We start from the raw sequence: 22929 nt of genomic DNA on the forward strand, positions 1-22929 counted from the left end.
TGTTATACGTTAACGTAAATTTGTTTAAATAACTAAACGCTGTGTTAAACAATATTGCGCAATATACATAACAAGTACAAAATGTACGTTAAATTTACTGATTTATAACTGTAATATTTTAACGATTATTTTATTTTTAGAAATAAGAATTATGAAACTATAAATCAGTTATACTGGTGATATTAAAAACAAATTGGTTTCACTTAAAACTTATTTTCGTTACATAGAAAAACAGAAAAAAATAAAGATGAACAGTGAAGTAGTAACAACGTATCCTAACTTTAATCTTGCAAATTTCATAAACATTAAATACACAGCACTACTATTTAGAAGTATTTATGTATTTTAGTAATAATAAACATCATATATTATAAGCGGAATAAAAAGAACACACAGCATTTATTAATAAAATATGACAAATTAATCATATACATATATAGTCTGTTAACAAAGTAAGGCGTTCTTAAATAACTTTTCAACCATTAAAAAAAAAAAAAAATAGCAGATGCTCCTGTCAGGAAATGATATATTTTTCTATAGGAAAACACTCCTGGAGCACCCAGAGGGACAACTAAAGATTTTTAAATGAAAAGGATAGGATCGTGAAAAATCTTTTAAAGGGTACAGAAAATAACAATTTTTACGTAAAACACTTCAGGGTACGACAATACTAACAAAATGGCGGCCTTTTAATATTTTTTATTGTTAGTTTCTACATACAGAGTAGAGTGTCCCACGAAGAGATATACGCTTTTGATTTAGTATCGCACGCCCATTTCCCCACCGATTCTAATGAAACTTAACAGACTTTTTAACGAAACCCACCAGGTTGGTCTAGTGATGAACGCAATATATTTAAATTAAAAAAAAATAAGTTAAAAAAAAAGGAAAATGAAGTCGGATTCAAACCGACGAGTCCCCTTGTAAGAGCTAAATATTTCATTAATCAAACTTTTACTTGGCTATAACTCTGGAACCAATGAAAATAAGTACCACTTACATGATATATCGTTGAAAATCTCTCAATTAGGGCGTTTTATTGCAGTAAAGAAAATGTCCAAAAACCAATTTTTTTGATTTTGGACAAATTTGGTCCAGTCGATAGTAAAAGGGAGGTGCACAACTAGATGTTACAACAGTCCTAAATCAAAAATTTCAACATTCTACAGGTAATAGTTTTTGAGTTATGCGAGGTACATATGCACTACGTACGAACGTCATGCCGAAACTAGTCAAAATGGATCCAACCCACCGGGTTGGTCTAGTGTGAACGCGTCTTCCCAAATCAGCTGATTTCGGAAATCGAGAGTTCCAGCTTTCAAGTCCTATTAAAGTCAGTTATTTTTACACGGATTTGAATACTAGATCGTGAATACCGGTGTTCTTTGGTGGTTGGATTTCAATTAACCACACATCTCAGGAATGTTCGAACTGAGACTGTGCAAGACTACACTTCATTTACACTCATACATATCCTCTAAAGTATTATCTGAACGGTAATTACCGGAGGCTAAACAGGAAAAAAAGAAAGATCTTTTAACGAAGGTTCTAAAAATCTTCTGTGAAAACTTCAACCTTCTAAGATTTATAGAAACAAAACGGCGGCTTTCAAATAAAAAATATCAATTTCAGATAAACCAAATTTTTTATTCATCACAAAATAGATGGTATGATTAAAAGCAGATGATAATTAGAACTAGAATAATTAAAAACAGTTACATAATTTTTAAGTGGAAAGAGAAATGAACATTGGTAAAATAGACGGAGCATACAGGAAAGTTAAGGAAAATTTTGGGGTACATAAATTAAAATGTAATAATGTGTTAAACAAAGATGGTACACCAATATATAATACGAAAGGTAAAGTCGATAGATGGGTGGAATATATTGAAGAGTTATACGGAGGAAATGAATTAGAAAATGGTGTTATAGAGGAAGAAGAGGAAGTTGAGGAGGATGAAATGGGAGAAACAATACTGAGATCTGAATTTAAGAGAGCATTAAAAGATTTAAATGGCAGAAAGGCTCCTGGAATAGACGGAATACCTGTAGAATTACTGCGCAGTGCAGGTGAGGAAGCGATTGATAGATTATACAAACTGGTGTGTAATATTTATGAAAAAGGGGAATTTCCGTCAGACTTCAAAAAAAGTGTTATAGTTATGATACCAAAGAAAGCAGGGGCAGAAAAATGTGAAGAATATAGAACAATTAGTTTAACTAGTCATGCATCAAAAATCTTAACTAGAATTTTATACAGAAGAATTGAGAGGAGAGTGGAAGAAGTGTTAGGAGAAGACCAATTTGGTTTCAGGAAAAGTATAGGGACAAGGGAAGCAATTTTAGGCCTCAGATTAATAGTAGAAGAAAGATTAAAGAAAAACAAACCAACATACTTGGCGTTTATAGACCTAGAAAAGGCTTTCGATAACATAGATTGGAATAAAATGTTCAGCATTTTTAAAAAATTAGGGTTCAAATACAGAAATAGAAGAACAATTGCTAACATGTACAGGAACCAAACAGCAACAATAACAATTGAAGAACATAAGAAAGAAGCCCTAATAAGAAAGGGAGTCCGACAAGGATGTTCCCTATCTCCGTTACTTTTTAATCTTTACATGGAACTAGCAGTTAATGATGTTAAAGAACAATTTAGATTCGGAGTAACAGTACAAGGTGAAAAGATAAAGATGCTACGATTTGCTGATGATATAGTAATTCTAGCCGAGAGTAAAAAGGATTTAGAAGAAACAATGAACGGCATAGATGAAGTCCTACGCAAGAACTATCGCATGAAAATAAACAAGAACAAAACAAAAGTAATGAAATGTAGTAGAAATAACAAAGATGGACCGCTGAATGTGAAAATAGGAGGAGAAAAGATTATGGAGGTAGAAGAATTTTGTTATTTGGGAAGTAAAATTACTAGAGATGGACGAAGCAGGAGCGATATAAAATGCCGAATAGCACAAGCTAAACGAGCCTTCAGTAAGAAATATAATTTGTTTACATCAAAAATTAATTTAAATCTCAGGAAAAGATTTTTGAAAGTGTATGTTTGGAGTGTCGCTTTATATGGAAGTGAAACTTGGACGATCGGAGTATCTGAGAAGAAAAGATTAGAAGCTTTTGAAATGTGGTGCTATAGGAGAATGTTAAAAATCAGATGGGTGGATAAAGTGACAAATGAAGAGGTATTGCGGCAAATAGATGAAGAAAGAAGCATTTGGAAAAATATAGTTAAAAGAAGAGACAAACTTATAGGCCACATACTAAGGCATCCTGGAATAGTCGCTTTAATATTGGAAGGACAGGTAGAAGGGAAAAATTGTGTAGGCCGGCCACGCTTGGAGTATGTAAAACAAATTGTTAGGGATGTAGGATGTAGAGGGTATACTGAAATGAAACGACTAGCACTAGATAGGGAATCTTGGAGAGCTGCATCAAACCAGTCAAATGACTGAAGACAAAAAAAAAAAAACATAATTTTTCATTGTCATTAACTTGTGTTATTCAAATTGAACAAAGGTTTAACAATACACAATCGGCTTTTAATGATTTTTATCAGCTATTTTGTAATAAATCAAAAATGAGATTTATCTGAAATTGATGTTTTATTTGAATGCCGTAATTTTTTTGGTATAAATCGTAGAAAGTTGAAATTTTTCAGAAAAGTTTTACAACCTTTGTTAAAAGGTATGTAAATTTTCAATAGAATCGGTGGGAGAATGGGCGAGCTATACTAAATCGAAAGGGTGCACTCCTTTATGGGAAACTGTATATATATATATATATATATTGTAATGGGATTTTGATTTCCATGGACAGCCACAAATTCTTTATACTTTATTATTTTTTGTTAACTTCTTTTATCTCAATTTCAATATTATTACGTCTTTCATAAGATATATATATTTTTTTAACCGACTTCAAAAAAGGAGTTTATGTATTTGACCGCTATATTTTTGTTCATAACATTTTTCCTATTAATCCGACTGAAATAAATCTTGTTGCAATCGATGCAGCAGCTTTTCTCGGTGGTACCATTATCTTAAAAAAAGTTTTTAGACAAAAACTAGGTCTGAGAATTGACAAAAAAATCTTTTTCGGCAGGTAGTTAGGGACAATGGGAATCCTAATATTCTATATGTATGAGTTAGACTAGATGTTATATGGGTTTTCTGTAGGGTACGTAATGCGAGTTTCTGCACCGTTAATAAAATAATGAAAAAACGAGATATCTAGTATTAAACATTTCAGATCCATTATATATTATACACAGTAATCCGGGACGTATTCACCGAAGTTCAGAAAGTGAATCAGGACAAAAAATGAGCAAATAATTTATATCGACTTAAGTCCTATTTTGCTTTGTTTTCCTTCTGGACGCCATTTTGTGATTTTCAACGTAGAAATTATTTTTCAGGATTGGGTAAACATACTTTAAATAAATTTGGCAAATCTAAGACTAGTATCTTGTTCTACAAAATAACATTTTTTTGAAAATATTACCTTCAAAGATTTCAAAATGGCGGCCATACAATTTTTTTAATCTTCAATATCTTTGTAATTATTTATTTTATCAAATTTTTACTTTCACTAAATTTATTAAGCATTTTATTTTGAACAAAATGACACCTCATTTGTGACAATCCATTGACAAATAATAGAGTTATTGCAGAGAATTAACCCAAAAGCTCGTGTATAGGTACTGTGGAACTGCAGCACCCACTATATCCACTTAATATCGATAACATTTAACACAATGAGTCCTTTTTTTCTTTGCACTTGTACAATATAAAAGCCTTAAGCTTAATGTCAGTAACCATCCCCCAATTTATGAAAAAGATACAAAAATCTTTGCGTGGAATTGTGCGCTTCACAGTCCAATGGCGTGGTGATTGGCTGTTGTGTGTATGCACAGATAGGAGCTGCACGCGAGGCTGCGAGGGAGAAAGAGTACTATAGCTCCCGCAGTGCCGACTCTGGCGCACTGGTGGAAGGTAGTTTTTTTTTTACTCCGCGTGTATATGGAACGTTCCTTGTTCGTTCCCTTTTCTAGTTTAGTCGGTAGAAGGAATATGAAAGCGGTTTAGTTGTTTTTTCAGTAGTGATCAGAAAATGGCGGAAAGCAAGGGCTTTTTGACTGCCAAATCTGTCGAAAAACAAGCTGGAAGGGTGAAAGAAGTTAATTAGTAAAAAATAATTATGTACTTGTTTCTGTGTAAATAGAAATTTAAATTAAGCATCGTTGGACTATAGTGTTTTTAAGCGGACATTTTATTAAGCTATTATCTAATAATACTGAAAAATATTATCTGTATTGACATTTTATTATTTATTCGGTTAAACCGAATACGGTTAAGCACAATGTGCTTAAAAACCGTGTACTATATTCTTGAATGTGACAAAGTGTAGAATAGATTACTATCCTACTTCCAGCTATTCTATTTGATTAATTTTTTCGGTTCTTTTATTTTACAGAAAACTTTAATCATCGCCTTGAAAAGGCCCAGGAAAATGATTTCTGGAGCAGCACCCCCACTAATTTTAGCTACGAGCCAGTAGTGCGCTTGCGCACCGTAATGCAAGGTGATAATTCTTATGAATTTACTATTTTATTTATTACTTCTAATTTTTATTACATTTAGTGAAGGAAATCGAAACAAGCAAAAATTATTAATAGGACTTATGTCGATATGAACGTTTTTGCTCATTTTGGGGTCCTGAATCAGTACCTGATGTTCGGCGAATACGTCCCGGAACGTTCTGTATATAATATACAGAATCGGTGGTAACGAGTGGGAATTTTACAATTCTATCCATTTTGTAAAAAAAAAAAAATTATTGTTTTAATTTACTAATCCTAATCCACAAATGAAAGTTTAATATAATAATTCTGTTCAGTTCAATAGATAAATGAAGAAATATTTTATTTTGTTGGTTGTTTTTCTATTTTTAAATTATATAACTGCACTGTAGTTTTATGATTGATTAGCGTGATGATGGCTGTAAAACCTTAAGTATTTTTAAATAAAATGGTTTATAATTATTTTATTTAAAAAAAAAAGAAAGAAAAAATCAAACGGCAAAATGAACGTGTTACTTAAACATTAAATAAAAAATTCTGTAGAAAACGATAGGATATGGGAAAATGTACCAAACCAATTAGACTTTAATAAAATATTATCTAATGTGTGACGTAGTACAGACATTCCACCTGCCAATGAACGACATCTATCCATTAAAAACAAATAAAATGAGCACATAAAATCTTTTTTGTAAGGGAAGTGATAAGATTCAACAAAATAACAAGGTTTTTTCGCAATTTGTTTAATAATTAAAATGCAAAATGTCTATTATTAATTTACAATATATTAAGCGACTACCGCCCGACTAGACATTTTATTTCAGTCTAATTTTAAAACTTAAAAATTATTTCATAAAAACATATGAAAAAATTTATTATTAAGATTTGAACAAAATTTAATTCAACGTGCGACGTAATTTTAGATAAACCAATCCTGCCAATCAGGGATCACTACTCTGTGACTGGTTACAATACTAACGTTATTTATTAAAGGTATATAAAATAAGCAAGTAAATTTTTTTTGTAAACAGCAAAGAAATAAAATTCAACATAACGTTTTTATTTTGCAGTTTCATTAGCAATTTAAATGAAAAATGTAGAAGATTATACTAAATTTGCACGAATGAGTAACATCGTAGGCGTAGAACTCAGTCCAATAAACATATAATATATATTCCATAAGTGTAAAGAAAATGTTAGGTTGTAATGTGTTATTACAAACGAATACAATTTTAAACCAACATTATTTAATATATTTACGTGCCCAGTCATCCAGTAGTACTAATCCAGAGAATGGATATTATTTTTAGATTTCCCAGCGATATAATTTTTTTTCATTGAATTATGAAATCTGTATTACAACTTCATTTTACGATAAAATGTGGTAAAATTGACCAATCAGAAATTTTTTTTTTAACTTCAGTGAAATGGATTCATTATACATTCAATCATTCAGCCAAAAGATATGTAACCCAATAATTAATATTCTTAAAACGTCTTTATTAACATGATATATTTCATTGTACAAGGTCTGTTCAAAAAATAACCGAACTTTTCTAATTACGCGCCAACGGAGATATTTAGTGATGTGAAGTTGGCAGTATTGTGTTCCGCATAACCTCCTTTTATCAACCACGTGTTCTTGGATTGTAGTTATCTCGCTTAGTTTTTGTGTTATAGTTGAGTACTACATGTTTAAATGTTAGTAGCGATTTTTTGATGATTGAATCTTTATCTCAGTCTTGCAGACGTAAACCCAGGGTTCATGTTCCGTTACTATCCTTTGCATGAATGCTTCATCGTCATCGATTTGTTCAAGGAGATGCCGGTAACTGTCCACTCGATGTTCTTTTTGCTGTTTGGTTGTCCTCCTCATCTGCTATTACACATGCCTAAACACGTTTGTTCATGTTAGTTAATACTTTTTGGATATCGCTGTGATATTTCGTCTTCGATTTTGTGCTTAAATCGATCGACTGTGTGAGGGTTTTTCTTATAGACATAATCATTCAGATGTTCCCAAAGAAAAACGTCGGGGGAAGTTAAATCTGGCGATCTAGGCGACTACAATCGACGAGAAATGCCACATTATCATTGTGATATTCGCTGTGCGCGCCATTGCACCTGTCTTGCTGCAGCCAGCAGTGTCGATCATCAGCCTTTAACAGGAATTGTATGATAATGTCCTGGTAACGTTCAACTGTTATCATTTCCATGAAAAAGACTCTCTACAATTCTTTTCCGTGAAATCGCACTCCAAATTTCCATCTTCTGTGAATGTAAAAGGGTCTCATGGAAAATATGAGGGTTTCTGAACTACAGTATCTGTCGTTTTCGCTGTTTACGTAGCCGCTTAGGTGAAACCATTCTTCATTAGAGTAAAAAACACTAGCCAACACCCGAACACTGCTGTGAATAAAACGCACAAATCATTGACAGTATGTAGCCTTTTTCTCCTATCAGGTTCTCGAAACTCATGCACAACATGAACTCGCGAATTTATCGCTTCTTTGTGGCTCTGCAAACACTCTTGTAAGACATTCATGTTTGTTGATATAATTTTCGTATCGATTTTCTTGATGAACGTATATAGGATACGCGGATACTTTCCAAGGATGCATCATTTACCGGACCGTTTACGTTCATCCACACTACCGGTTTTTCTAAAACGACCGTCTAAGCGTAAAAATTGTTGATTTACAAGGCATCAACAAAAGCTACCCTAAAGTCTTCCTGACATTTTAAGAATGACTGTGATTTAAGGAACTTTCAACAATGAACGTACGATGAGCCTGGGAAAAACACACGTTTATCCGCTCCTAGCTTACTTACTACTGTCATCAAAAAGGAGGTAAATTGCTTGGCTATCTTGTGCTACTCTTCTATCACAAGGTCACCCGTTACCAAAACACACAATCGACATACTTCCAAATAAAGAAATAAACAGACTTTTGTTACTTAATCCAATCTGAAGGTACATAGGATAATAAAGTGTCGGAAATATCTTAATAATATTATTTGTTTCATGGTCATCTAATTTTGTAAAGTAGAAATAATGGTAGGAAATATGAATCCAGTTATTTACAATTTTTATTCCGACTGAAATATGTAATCTAATACTTTATCAAGATTTTAATGATATTTTCTTGGAATCCTATTGGTTTGTTGCGTTTTATGATTCTTAATCATTTCCTATACAAAAATATTACGTATTCTGAACCATATAAATATTTCCAATTACGTTGTCAATCGGTTAGCTCCAATAAATCACACGTCATTAATTAGTTTGTTCGCTTAAATCCGATAAAATATTTATTTAATTTCTGGTAACTGTAACTTACTACAACAAAATATTATTTTCTTTCACTTTTTATAATTGAATATTAAAATGAAGACGTCCACAATTGATATACGGATGGAATTGTAATAGGGTTAATAAGTGAAAACTGCCTTTTGATGATAAGAGCGTAGAATTGGTGACTCTTAATTTGACCTATCGACTCGGAATATACAGAAACCTTAAAGAAAATTTATATTCATGAGAGCTTACGTAGCTATTGAACATTCTAGAACACAATTCAGAAATACAAAACGACTTAAAACGGCGATAAAAAAAGGAAAAAAAATTCGAAAATAAAAGAAATTGGAGAAACTTTAAGTGGAAAAACAAAATGTAAAAAACAAATGTATCAAAACAAAATGTAAAAATCGCTTAACGACCGATGTTACGCAGAACGAGTGACGAGGATACATTGTGACGTCACATCCTGCCTGTATCTCGGCTATCAGTCTGTGTTTAGCGCTCGTTCAGCTAGCATCTTACCGTTGCTTGTGAAAGTTGTATTCAGACACATAGTGTATTTTTTTTTGTGCTAAATTTAAGCATGCTTACATGTTTGTCCCCAAAGAAAATGCCGCAAGAAGACAGGGGTAAGGGAAGAAAAATCACCGTAGAAGTCAAACATCAAATCACTGAGAAGCGAGAACGAGATGGAGTGTGGCTGACCTAGCACGCACATACAACCGGTCTACATTAACGATTTGCACTATTCTCAAAAACAAGGATAAGATTAAGGAGATTGATGCTTCAAAAGGTAACACAACAATTTCTATGCAACGGCCACGTATTCTCGATGATGTTGAAGGATTGCTTCTCATATGTATCAACGAGAAACCAATGCAAGGCGACACTATTAACGAAAACATAATTTGTGAAAGAAGGCAAAATTAATTTTTGCTGAACTCTTTAAGACGACGCCAGGATCATCAACGGACGAAGAAGAAGCATTCAAGGCAAGCTGGGGGGGGGGGGGGGGGTTCAAAACGTTTAAGAGAAGAACCGGCATTCACAGCATTGTAAGGCACGAAGAAGCAGCATGCTCAGACATAAAGGCAACCGAGAACTTCATCGGCGTATTCAAGAAGCTTGTGAATTCTGACAAGAATTGCTGCTCGAACACCATTCGGCAATTAACGAGCCTTCTAGATAGAAGGCTCGTGAAAGAGCAGCTAAATGTCATGTGGAGGTCCAACAACAAGGATCGGGTTATACGTTACTTTTTTACACATTGGATCATGAAGTATTTGGTCAGTCTGTAAAAAAATATCTGCTTGAGATGAATTTGCCACTCCGTGTCTTGCTTGTTATGGAAAACGCTCCTACACATCCTCCAGGCCTAGAAGATGACCTCCATAAAGAATTTAAAGATTCAGTTCCTGCCTCCCAACACCATTCCTTTACTGCAGCCCATGGACCAGCAGGTAATTTCAAATTTTAAAAAACTCTACATTAAAGCGTTGTTTTCAGGTAACTAACGGAACCAATCTGACTCTCAGAGAGTTTTGGAACAACCACTTCCACACTTTCGTTGCCTGCTTCAAAGATGATCGACAAGACATGGTAGGGTGTCACCAACAGAATCCTTATCTCTGCATGGAAGAAGCTTTGACCGGACAGCGTTGTCGGACGCTACTCCGAGGGGTTTGAGCAATTGCCTGTGATCGACGAGATTGTGTCTCTGGCCAACATTATGGGGCAACAGGCGAACAGCAAAGACATGTATGAGCTAGTGGAAGAGCATAGCCAGCAGCTGACAACCGAAGAGCTTATCGAGCTGCATTCTGTATCACAGCAAGAAGTTGTGGAGGAGATTTCGTCAGGGGAAGGTTGCTGCTGCAGAGAAACAACCTTCCAGTGAAATAAGGGAGATGCTGAAAACTGTTGCATCGTACGTTGAGAAGCATCAGCCTAATAAGGCAGTAGTTATGCGCGCTGCAAATTTATTTAACGATAATGCTGAGTCTCATTTTCGCCAAATTTTGAAGAGTAGGCAAAAACAAATGTCTTTAGATAACTTTCTTGTAAAAAAGGATGTATTATAAATAATAAATTATATTATTATAAATTTTGTTGAGTATTCTTTTCGGAATGGAACTCATAATCCTATTTTACACTAATTCCTACCTGAGAATCTCTACGGAGCTATATAAATTCAAAAAAGGTTACATTCTGATGAACAACTACATCTAATTGTTATTAAAATTTGGGGTGAGAAAGTTACCTTTCAATCAAGGATTGGATTGTCGGAATGAATCTGTCCAATATGTAAGGATAAAAGGAAAAGGAATGCAGTTTAGTAATTAGAAATAAAACAATTTTTATTGTCGGGTATCAAATCTCAAACGTATTCTATGAAAAGCTAGCTGAGAAAATTTGGAACTATCAGGTTGGCCTTCGATCTGGACGGTCTACAGATAATCAGATTTTTGAATATTTTTAAATATTGGGGGAACTCTGGGCTATAATATTTACACAAATCACAAATTTATTGTTTTCAAGGCGGAAAATAAAACAAAAAATTAAAATTTTGTATGTATTAAGCGATGAATGAAATTAGATCCTATGAAGCTCTTTGTGAGCCGAAAAAGCTCATAAGACTTGTAAAGCGGACAATGTTTGTTTATAACGTGATCCAAAACCAGTTATCAAGAGTCAAGTGGTAAACCGAATTAGGCAGGGCAATTTTTCTTGTTGATTGACTATTAAAAAAAATTGTGATATTTTTTTCAGCGAATCAAAGTGAAACTTATGTAACAGGTTTAACCTGTTAGTGAAAGATCCCGATGATACTGCTAGTAGAATCACGATTTCTGCTTTCAAAAGCCTACATATTATAACTGAAAATTCCACAGCTACACCGAGATTTGTGATAAATGAAAATAAAAGTAAAGTATTAGTTGTATCAAACTAGGAAGTACGGAGAAGGAATGTAGATCAGAACATTACTTACTACTGGGAAAGAAATTTGGAGCTATGCAGTAATTTGTATACCTGGAGAACTCCAGGGTTTTACCTCAATTTATTGATTTTCACCCCAGATTTCTCGAACACTACTGCGGATACGGTTCTGGAATCTATTTTATTTGATTTTTAAGTTTAAAAATCATATGAAATCACTAACTCTGCCCCATAATTAACATCCTTAAAATTTCAGTACGATCTCATTTCACTGGGGTAGCTGAAATCTGAGTGAAATTTTTAACTAGCCGTAACTCGCAAACGAAGAATTTTAGGATATATGTTTATTTGAACTTTTTCCATTACTTTCACGAGTAGAATAGGCTATGAAAGTCCCGGGAGTACTTTGTGACACACCCTAATTGAAATTGTCATTCTAAAATTGTATTTTTTTACGCTATGACGTTTTGAAGGTAATATTAAGAAATTTTATCGTGCGACAAAAAACATTCTGTGATACCACGTTGATTGCATTGTCTATCAAACTTTATATATGGTTAAAATTATTGCAATATATTTCTTTTGTAGACGTACGATTGCTTATCTCGTTGGCAGTTTTCCGAGTAATTACATAAGTATTTTTGCTGTTCGTATGTGAACAATTTTGCTATCGTATTAGGTACTAAATTCTCGTGGGACGATCAAATTAATCTCATTTGCAAATATAATAGTAAATTATTTCATTCTGCTGCTTCTTTTAATCAAATGCTAAGTTTGGCATTATTACTAAATATTTAATACTCACGTGTACTTCCACCTAAAATGTAAAATTTTGGGTTCCACCCAAAAGTCAGAAGGAGTTTTCAGAAAACATAATGCCAGATCTATGATCGGCACAGGACTATATGAACCCAATAATAATGAGTACATTAAGAAATATAACATACGTTAATCAACAGAAATATCTCCGCAAAGAACTTGGCTAAGTTTATGTTGCCTTTAGAGAAATTTATTTAAAATTTTATTAAAAACTGTAACAAAAACAATACTAATCAAACAAAATCTCTCGCATCTTTTTTATTGTGTATTTAATACACTAAAATCTTATATTTATTATTTTCACAAATCACAGCTTCAGTAATTTAATTGATATCTTTATATATCAATTTTTACTAAAATCAATTCTGTTTCTTAATTATTAATTTTGAAATTTAGGAAGTTGCTCTGATCAAAGTCTTCCTAAATCCTTCCAGGCCAAAGCTGGAGTAGTGCTTTCTTATTCGTGAAATAGGAAACCTAATTCTCACAATGTTATCTACGTGGTTAATTATTTTGCACAGAAATCAATAAACTACTTATTTTGAATCTAGCTATGTTGATTTAATTTTAAGAAACAAGAACCTGTTCAAATAAGTACAATTACGTTTAGTTATTAGACAGTCTAAGCAAATAAACACTGAAAAATATTCTTTTAAATGTTGGTCATATTCACAAATCCATACAGTCATTTTCATACCGATTAGGAAATAAGAAAATCAAAACAAATTTCCGTAACTAAAATGGAACATAATACATTTTTATAGTTATGCATGAAAATCATGTACAAGTAGCTTTTGAAATTTATCAGTTAATAAGTTACTTTTTATAAATGTTATTAAGTATTTACGAAGAGATTTACATGAACTATCTTAAAAAAAAGGCAAAAACAAAACATGACAAATATCAATAAAACGAAGCAAAATAACTTACTTCAGGTGAAAACATATCGCCGAATATACAGAATTCATTCGCTCATAACCTCAATCAATTTTAACAAAACTGTTCTATCACAAATGACGATTGAAAATCATTTAAATTGGATGAACGATGGATCGATATGTACGCCGAATCGATAGTCTAATGACAATCAATTTTTTTTATAAAATTAAAAAAAAATGTAATGTAAATTCAAATTTATGAAAACAGTGTTTATTAATTTATTTAATCAAAATAAATAATAATTGTTCAAAATGAACAATATATGTTTATAAGTTATAAATTTAAAGTACATATTAATACTAAAATAAAAGATAATTAAAAGTTTTACTTATGATAAATATTTCTTATTTTGAAGTTACACTGCCTTACAATAAGGGCTAAATTGAAATACTATATGTTAGCTGACATCTAGTCTCACTTCATTCCATTTCTGAGACAATTAATTCTACCTCATTAATATGGTTGTAAATAATTATATCAATAATAGTGGGCTTAAATCATTTTTAAAAAAAATCTATTAAATGATTAATGTAACCAATTTATTATAAACTCCATAAAAACCAATGAAACCTTATTTCTACATTATCAACAAATTTTAATTGTAAACAATGATCAAATTATGTTTTAATTACAAAGTTACTTTAGTAAAACAGTATCAACAATGACAAACATAAAGAGGAAGAAATATCTGGATTAGATTATTGTTATACAATTCTCATTACTCAAGGATTAAATTCATAAAGCAACCACATATGAGCTTTTTCAAATATAAGTGAACATTTAGGGTGGTGGGGGAGGGGTGAGAGGATCGGACCTTCCCATCAAAATCTTACAATCTTTTGAATTTACATGGATGATAGGGCTGGGATTCTTGGTTTTAATCATCAAAGAATGGAAATCTGAGTCAAACAGAAACATGTAGTTGTACTGAGTTCTTCTCTTATATACATATTTATTGTGCAGAATCTATTTATCTGGTCAATCATGAGTATAGTATCTCGTCATTACTATTAATAATTATGCTTAAAACCCTTTATCTTACGTAATCATTCATTTTAACTTCGCTGACATTAGATACAAAAATTCAGTTTTGTAAATTGTATAAGATGTGTTGAAATAACATACCAGTCAAATAATCTCTCCCTTGTAAACCAAAATATATTATAAACTCCATAAAAACCAATAAAACCTTATTTCTACATTATCAAAAAATGTAATTGTAAACTATATATATATATATATATACACACATAGGAGTAAAATCAACTGTTGTGAAGTATACAAAATGAAAGTAAAAACTTACCTATTATTTATTTGTTTAATATAATATTTTTAATCAAATCCATCAGATGTTGGCACCAAATGGTTAAACTGATAATGAAATATGCGCAAGTCGTGAAAATCTTCCGAAGAAAGTTGGTATTAACCAGCTTATCAAGCGTCCTATATGAACCAGATCCCTTTTTGCAACTTTTAATTCTTTCGACTGACTAAGGGAGAATAAAAACTTTATAAAAATAAAGTTTCTCTGTTTAAGATATTGTTACACAAAATAGAAAAACAAATACAAACTCTGTTCCATTTATTGTCTTGTTTATTAGTAAAAATTTACATTTTGTTAAAAATGTAATATACTCAAGTGTGACCCTTCTTCCCCGGTCTAGTAACAAATTCTACGGTGTATGTCTATATGAAATAATGACATAAGGTATAAAACTGTCTACTTATATCACTGAATTTCACTGCCAATAATTTCTTAAAAGTTTTGAATTATAGTTTATAAAATATGATAGCTCTAACGGGTTTGAGAAGTTTAAATCATGTAAGGTTGTGTAAAAAAATTCTTGTTATAAATGTAAAAGAAATATTCTTTAGTAAAAAGTATTAATATTCTACACTGATAAAAAACTTAACTTCTTTTATCAAAAAAGTTAAGTTTCTTTATGTTTATATTAAAAAATGTTCATTTAGGTCATGACATTTAGGTCATAAATGGATATAACATTTATTTAAGAGGCATATTCTTCAAGAAAATTAATTTTTTACCAGTTAGAAAAAAATACACATTAGTGCTAGCTAACATTATTAGTAAAGATATATTAGAGAGGTGTAGGATAAAGAGCCATAATTTATTTTTAGAATTGCAATAAGTCTTTGTTACACATTTTCATCAATGTCAATTTAAAGGTCTATGTATATTTGTTTCTAATTTTCTGATGACATAAATGTTGTTAAATATTCTTCAGAAAAGTTTTTTATTCATAATACTTGTTCTGACGTAAACAAAATATATCATGTAAAAGTTTAAACAGTTAAAGTAATTAGGATATAGATAGGACCATATTGTAAGAATAAATTTGTTAGTCTTTAATACAATTCCTGCACATTTAAAACTCTCTAGGTACAGATATTTGGTTTAAATAAATAAACATGAGTTCAAATAAATAAAAGCACATGTGAGGTGTACATATAAATGTTACTTCATGTATACGAACGTAAAAAAATTCTACAAAAAGACTTATCTACTTACACAAACCCCAAATATTTATGTGAAGGAAGTGGGTGATAAATTAATGATGTTAAATTGTAAAACGGGAGACATTTTTACACTTTCTGGAGGTATGCGTACAATAGATTTATTATATTAGCAGCTAAGAATTCCAGGCCAACTTTTACAAACAGATAAGTATATATACAAGGGCTATTCCAAAATAAATAAATTTCCATAACAACATGATGCATGTGCAGCAGCCATCAACAATCTATAATCACACTGTTCAGTGCTAATAAAGTAAATACCAATAAAATAAGGATTCATCTCTCAATGTTCCTCCTCGTAACTACTAGGTGCTGGGATTATCTGTTTTTTGCAAACAGAAGTACACAATTCCACTGAGATTCATCAATGACTCTAAAGTAACAATATTATGAGTAATACTGTTAAGAGAAATGCAAAAACTTGATGAGGGGCTCACTGATGTGGGAGGATCTCTAATTAGGTGGAGGATTTTTTATCAACCCCCTACAACCTGGACTCGACATCAAGCAACTATTATCTCTTCACCAGGAAGAAGTTCTAGCTGATTACCCAACAACAAACAGCTTAAGGATAGGGTTAATGACTGGCTGGATATTTGGGTACTTGAGTATTTTGATGAGTCTGCATTGTTAGGGTCAAAGCACAAAAAGTGACGGAGTGTGGGTGGTGACTCTATTGTAATGTAAACTTAAGGTAAGTGCCAGCTGGATTCCAACTGTTTGGATTAATAACATAACCAGTGTAACTGTAGTTGTAATTAAGTGTAATTTACGTAATCATAATTAATAATTTGGTAAAAATTGTCGTATCCCATTTATAGGTTAGTATTGATTGTTTTACATTATCTTTCCTTGTTTTTCATATGGTTATGACATGCACGAAGCAATTTTGATATAAACGTCACCAGTCAATGTTGCATTCTCTGAGAAAAATGACATTCATTATAACGAATTCTCAGTCCAGTGGTGAACAGAGTGTCAAGATGTTAATTAATGAGCTGAGTATCACATACATTTTAATGGACTTAGCAAGTTGATGATAGTAACAATATTCGGCTGAATAAAGGACGGAATGGGAAAAACACTTCACTCCTTATTTCATTGGTAAACATGTCATGGGATATTGTTATTCTTGGAATGGTGCCATTTCTGGGAGTGGAGTTTCTTGGCAGATCTCTAACAACTACTAAGGGGGGGTATTTAAAGTTCAAAAATACATCTAAACTCTAAAATTGGGATTTAACATTTGCAAATTGTATATCTTGCAGGCCTATAGGAAAATTTATATTCATCTGAGACAATTTAAAATAAAGTTGGATTCCAACTGATGCATTTTTTTGTACTAGACTTCTAATGTGTGTGTGTCTGTAAGTTGACTGTCGACGTAATTTATTAATTTTATGTTTTTAAATATTTCCATCATCAGATATGAATCAAATCTTAAAAATTACAGTAGAATAAATAACAATGTAAATTATATTACTATCGGACTAAAAAATAAAAATAAACTCTTACTGCAGTTGGTCTCCAACTGTTTAAAATAGACTGAGGGTGTATTTAGTACCTGTGTAATCATGTGAACATAATTTCTTTTAAATAGAATTTTTTTTAAACGGTAAGCAAATAATAAACATCAAAGCAGCATGCAGTGAAACTGAACCTGGTGCTCTTTAATTTCAGTGATCAATGGGAATCAGTTTATTTGTCTTAGTCAAAGACGAAAGTACGGGTATTATATATTTGATCTTTTGCTACAAAATGTAAAATGATAATATTGTAAGGAAACAGTTATCATTATAAAAAAAATGTTAATTTACATATTATATTTACATACTACCACACCATTCTATTTTGTAAAATATTTAAAAAAATTAATAAATTTTGATTTATAATCAATCAAAAATTAATAAATAACATATTCAAATTTAAAGTAAATAATATTTAAAAAATTGCAGTTGGGTTCCAACTGTAATAATATTGTCAATGCAGAGATGAATGTTGAATAAAAGGGTGGAGGTATTATGTATCTTTGATGCCAGATTTTGAGATAAGCTGATTGTATATTTTCATATGGCAGTGTAATTTTAACATCATTATGCATAGATAACATCATAGGTATAGATAAGATAAATGCATATAAAAATATACTGTCAAATATCGACAGGAAAACAAAAATTCACTTTTAAAATATGTTTTGAATAAAATGACAAAAACTGGTGTAGATCTTGGAATAATTATTTATTATACTTACCTTTCATAAATAACAGTTATACATACAAATTCATGTACGTTAGTGCAGTCCGAATCATCTGTCTAAAACAATATAACTAAGATCTTAATTGCTTTGTAATTAAATTGTTTTAAACTAAATAATAAAATATAAGAAAAATTAATAATCAGTAAAGAATTAAAAAATTACAACATAATAAAACAATTTATTTGAAACTATATCTAATACCGTAACAAGATTATTATTAATATTACGTAAATAAAATAAATAGAAAACCTGTGGAAAAAATTCAAGATGTACTTTTCAGTGCTGAAATAAAGAATATTTTATGTCATAGGCTATTGCTTAATGAGGTATACTTTTAATTTATGCAACAACCAAAAAAAAAAAAAAAAACATGTATTGAACATTTATTTTACTGTATATTACTCTAATATAGTAAACTTTTTAATTTCTGAATTGTGGACTGTAGACTTCAAATAAACAAGATAATTGTACTGTTCTATATAAATTAAAAAGATAACCAATATCAGACTAAAAAAATTAAAGAAACTCAATCAGTAATAAACTGCATATACTGAAGTTCATAATGTTACAGCTTTTCAGATTTGTTAAGGTTAAAAAATGGTGAGAAAAGGTTTTTTTATAATACGTAGAAAAAAGATGGGCCTATGGCCTGCCACAAAAACGCATGAATTTATTAAATGTTTTTGTCAATTATTACTAAATAACATTCATGAATTTAGTGTACTAATAACAACAAAAACTTTTACAACAAAGTCTGAACAATTTTAGCTGTTTTTTGAGTTGTGATTTTTTTAGTACATCTCTAATCCCAATGTTTTCCTTTTTCATCCCCAAAACACAAACATAATTTTAGATAGATCGTTCGTATCAAGAAGTATAAGTTGTTCGAATGAATGGTTTGTGTGCTTCATTCAAATTAAAAATGTGAGCACCTACATCAAACAAACCAACGCACTATGCTTTTTTATTGGAGAGAAATATAATTAATCAAACATTTTCACAAACTGTAAATTTGTTTTTACTAAAATTTTGGCTGATAGTTAGCATATCACAGTTTTAAGCATGATGAAGGTTGTGTTCCATCAGAAATTCTATGAACAAGTATAGTTTCTTGAAGAAAGTAATGTTTGCGATATACATATTCCTTTAGAAAGAAAAAGCTTGTTCTTAAGTAGATCTTTAAAATCTGGATTGAAAGTAACTTTTAGTAGGTAGATATTTCATCTGGAAGTTTCTGGGTTCAAATACTAGGTCAGGGATGGAATCTTTAGTGCATTACAAAAGTCACTTCTTACGATAAAAAAGGATAGGATATCTACAACTTGGCATAAGAGTATAGTCAGAAAAGAATATAAATGAAGAATCATAAATCAATAATGTGCTGTTCTCATCTTCGTAAAGATACCGTGATCCTCTTTAGAGGTGTAAGCCACGCTTCTTCAGGAGCGAATTCAGGATATCGTAATTGCCTAAAGTTATGATATTTTAGTTTGTCTTATTAATCCTTGGAAGAGATGATCTCTTTCTCACTATCCACCTCACCTCTTTTTATATCATAAACTTCTTTTCAAGTTTTTTTCCATGGGTTAGTGGTCAAATGATCACTAGACAAAAATAGAGGATGTCAAAATATTTACAGGTTCCATTTACTACATGTTATCTGCTGGATTGGATTTGTCCAAAGTTTTTTCAGGAGCTACAAAATGGCAGCATAAAAATAAAACTAAAAAATCTGTCTGACATAGACACTGATAAAATTTATACTAATAGTGGAACAAATTCAGATGCAAAAGTATAACATTTTTTATTTGTTTTTGTACATTCTGAGTTTTCTGTGCTGACTATTAATAGTGCCCGTATACTGTTTATTATATCACAGTACAGCAAGATAAAACTATGATCATAATAAGGTTGAAATGTAGTAAATATATAACCTACTAATATAAAAAAAAGGGAAACTCTCATATAATTAACCTTGTGATGCTAACAATAATAGAATAAACTAATAGGAAAAAAATAAATAAAATCAATGAACATATTTATTTTATTTTACTCAATTCTCTACAATTGAAAACTAAACACATCTACTAAACTACTACAATATTTAAAAAATTTAAAACCCCCATCAAAACAAACACACTTTTCTAATACCATTTCTTAATTTTTAATAATAATTAGAACACACAAATAAACAATAAATACCATAATGATTCCACACATTATTTATGTACGAGAGATAATGAATAGATAACTAGAAAGAATGTATAATATATTTATTTGTTATTAAACAAATAAAATTAACTAATAATAAAAATTATACGAAAAATATTGTTTTTATGACAAAGCATCAAATCAATTCATTCTTCTCTTAGCAAAGTTTAATCAGTGGTGTAGCAAAAATCATCCTAAGGTTGTATTGCTATCTATCTGGTAATTATATTTATTGGATAATTCACAATGAATAATTAATATTACATATTAAAAAGAAATAATAAAAGAAATCAATAATAATTGACAAAACTTTTAATTCTAAGAAAATAAAATTAATAAAAAATACTTAACACCAAGATAAAAACATATATATTTTACCAATCCAAAATTGCACTAGAAATGGAGAAATTTGTTTATTGTACGTCATTATTAACTATGTATCAATAACATAACTGAAACAACAGGCATTCTTAAAATTTTCTGTAAATAAATTTTTAAAAACTAAATGATAAAATTAATTTATAGCTTAATCTAAACTAGATTTTCAAATTAATTTATAAATAATATTTTAGGTAAATAGAAAAAAATAAACACAAAATCCATGCATAATTTATAACAGTGTAATTAGTCGAGTCATTAAAATAATAAGTATAACATATGTCATTTCTTGATTATTTAATAATCTTGAACTGAGTTCACAGTGAATTGAACTGCATTCACAGTGATGAAAACTTCATTTGTGAATTCGTTTAAAAAGATATAAGAAGAAAGAATATAAGACCCATCAACTACATTTTAATTTCAAAAAAATTATTAAATACTGGATTTGCTAGAACATATTCATTGCATTTGCATGAACATTATACATAAATGTATAATTACAAGCAAATAATTGTATACAAAATTTTATTTTAACTACATTAATTAATAACAGAAGGTGCTTTCCAAACAAATTTTTAATTTAATGCGCGCTAAGAGGAAACGGCTAATTATTACCACAAAAAATTTAAACTAGTATATATAATAATCATGCAAAGAACTTAAATTATTTTACACAATTTAAATCAAGTTCATCAACTTTGTTTTTAAGAATGCAAAAATAAAATTTACCATTAATAATAAACAAATATTAATTTGTTACGCAGTTTATCAAAAAAAAAAAATTAAAATGATTATCTTCAGATATATTATTATTGACATTAATTAATAGTTAAATTGATTCTTTATTAATGAACAGTACAAGCTATTAAAATTATTTTAAGGAATAGAAGAGAATGACGTATGGTAAAATCCTTAAGGGGTGGAAACCAATGTGACAAGAGTAGACTTCAATTGACAATAAATTGGCTGATTGAAAATTATTTTGAGAAACCAAAAAAAGTAAGATAATGTTACATTACATGACATAAATATGTATTTTATTCATACAGACAACATTTACAGAAAGCCTTACTTCAACTGTACAACTGTAACCATACTGTGTTATTATAAAATTCTGCCTGAAGTAAAAATAAAATTTAATTCATTTCCAAATTAAACTAGCAGTAAACTAATATAAATTGTTTTAAAAAATGGGATTATTATTTTTTTAAGTTTTAATAGTTCCCAAAAGGATTAACCCAGCTAACTGTTACAAAACCATTTACCCCATTCAATTATTATGAAAAATTCTCTCATCTCAATTTTTTCCTAATTTTCTACTAATTTGTAGGACAACTGCATAAATAGTGAAATCTATATTATCTAATACAAATATTAGAAAATTAAATCCTTATAACTCTAAAAACATTAATGAAAGGCCAAACAAAAGAAATAAATCAAACCCCTAATATAACTGACCAATAAAAAAAAATAATAATAAGCACACTAGCATAACTTGTGCTATGTCATTAAAACCTACACAGATATTAAATTCTATAGGTTAATTATAATATCTAACAACACTAAGAAACATAATGGACTTTTTCAACAACAACAAAACATTTAAGTAATATGTTGTAAAGAAAAAATTTTAATTTTTTTGTCTATCTTGAGGTGGATGAGATCCTTCTTGAGGGTTATCTTGTGAAGTTCCTGTGAAATGAAAAAAATAATTTCATCAGAAAAATAAATATTTGTTATATTAATCTATCAAAATGTAAAATAAATTTTTATCGTAAAAAAATAATTTACATGCGTATTAGAACAAGGGTTTTCTGAAATAATATTAAAGTAATGAAAGTAAGAAAAAACAAGGATAGTAATAAAATAATCCTCTATTGTAACAAATTAGATAAAAAAATAAATGGATAATACATACTTTCATTATTAATTTATAAACTCATAATTTTTCGT

At 30.2% G+C, this 22929-nt stretch overlaps 1 protein-coding gene across 2 annotated transcripts in view; it reads right to left on the reverse strand.

Annotated features, from left to right (window-relative positions):
- LOC142331504 (uncharacterized) overlaps positions 1-22929 on the reverse strand; it is a 517182-nt gene that overhangs the window by 68377 nt on the left and 425876 nt on the right. Inside the window, exon 27 of one of the 2 annotated variants that reach the window (XM_075377451.1) lies at positions 20411-22668. The exons of the other annotated variant lie outside the window; for it this stretch is intronic. Coding sequence (XP_075233566.1) covers positions 22607-22668 — 62 coding nt within the window. The 3' untranslated portion in view covers positions 20411-22606. Of the gene's footprint in view, positions 1-20410; positions 22669-22929 lie in introns of those variants that run through there. 2 annotated transcript variants of the gene reach the window in all.

Source organism: Lycorma delicatula, chromosome 10, assembly GCF_047948215.1.
Source record: "Lycorma delicatula isolate Av1 chromosome 10, ASM4794821v1, whole genome shotgun sequence".
NCBI classification, from domain to species: Eukaryota; Metazoa; Arthropoda; class Insecta; order Hemiptera; family Fulgoridae; genus Lycorma; species Lycorma delicatula.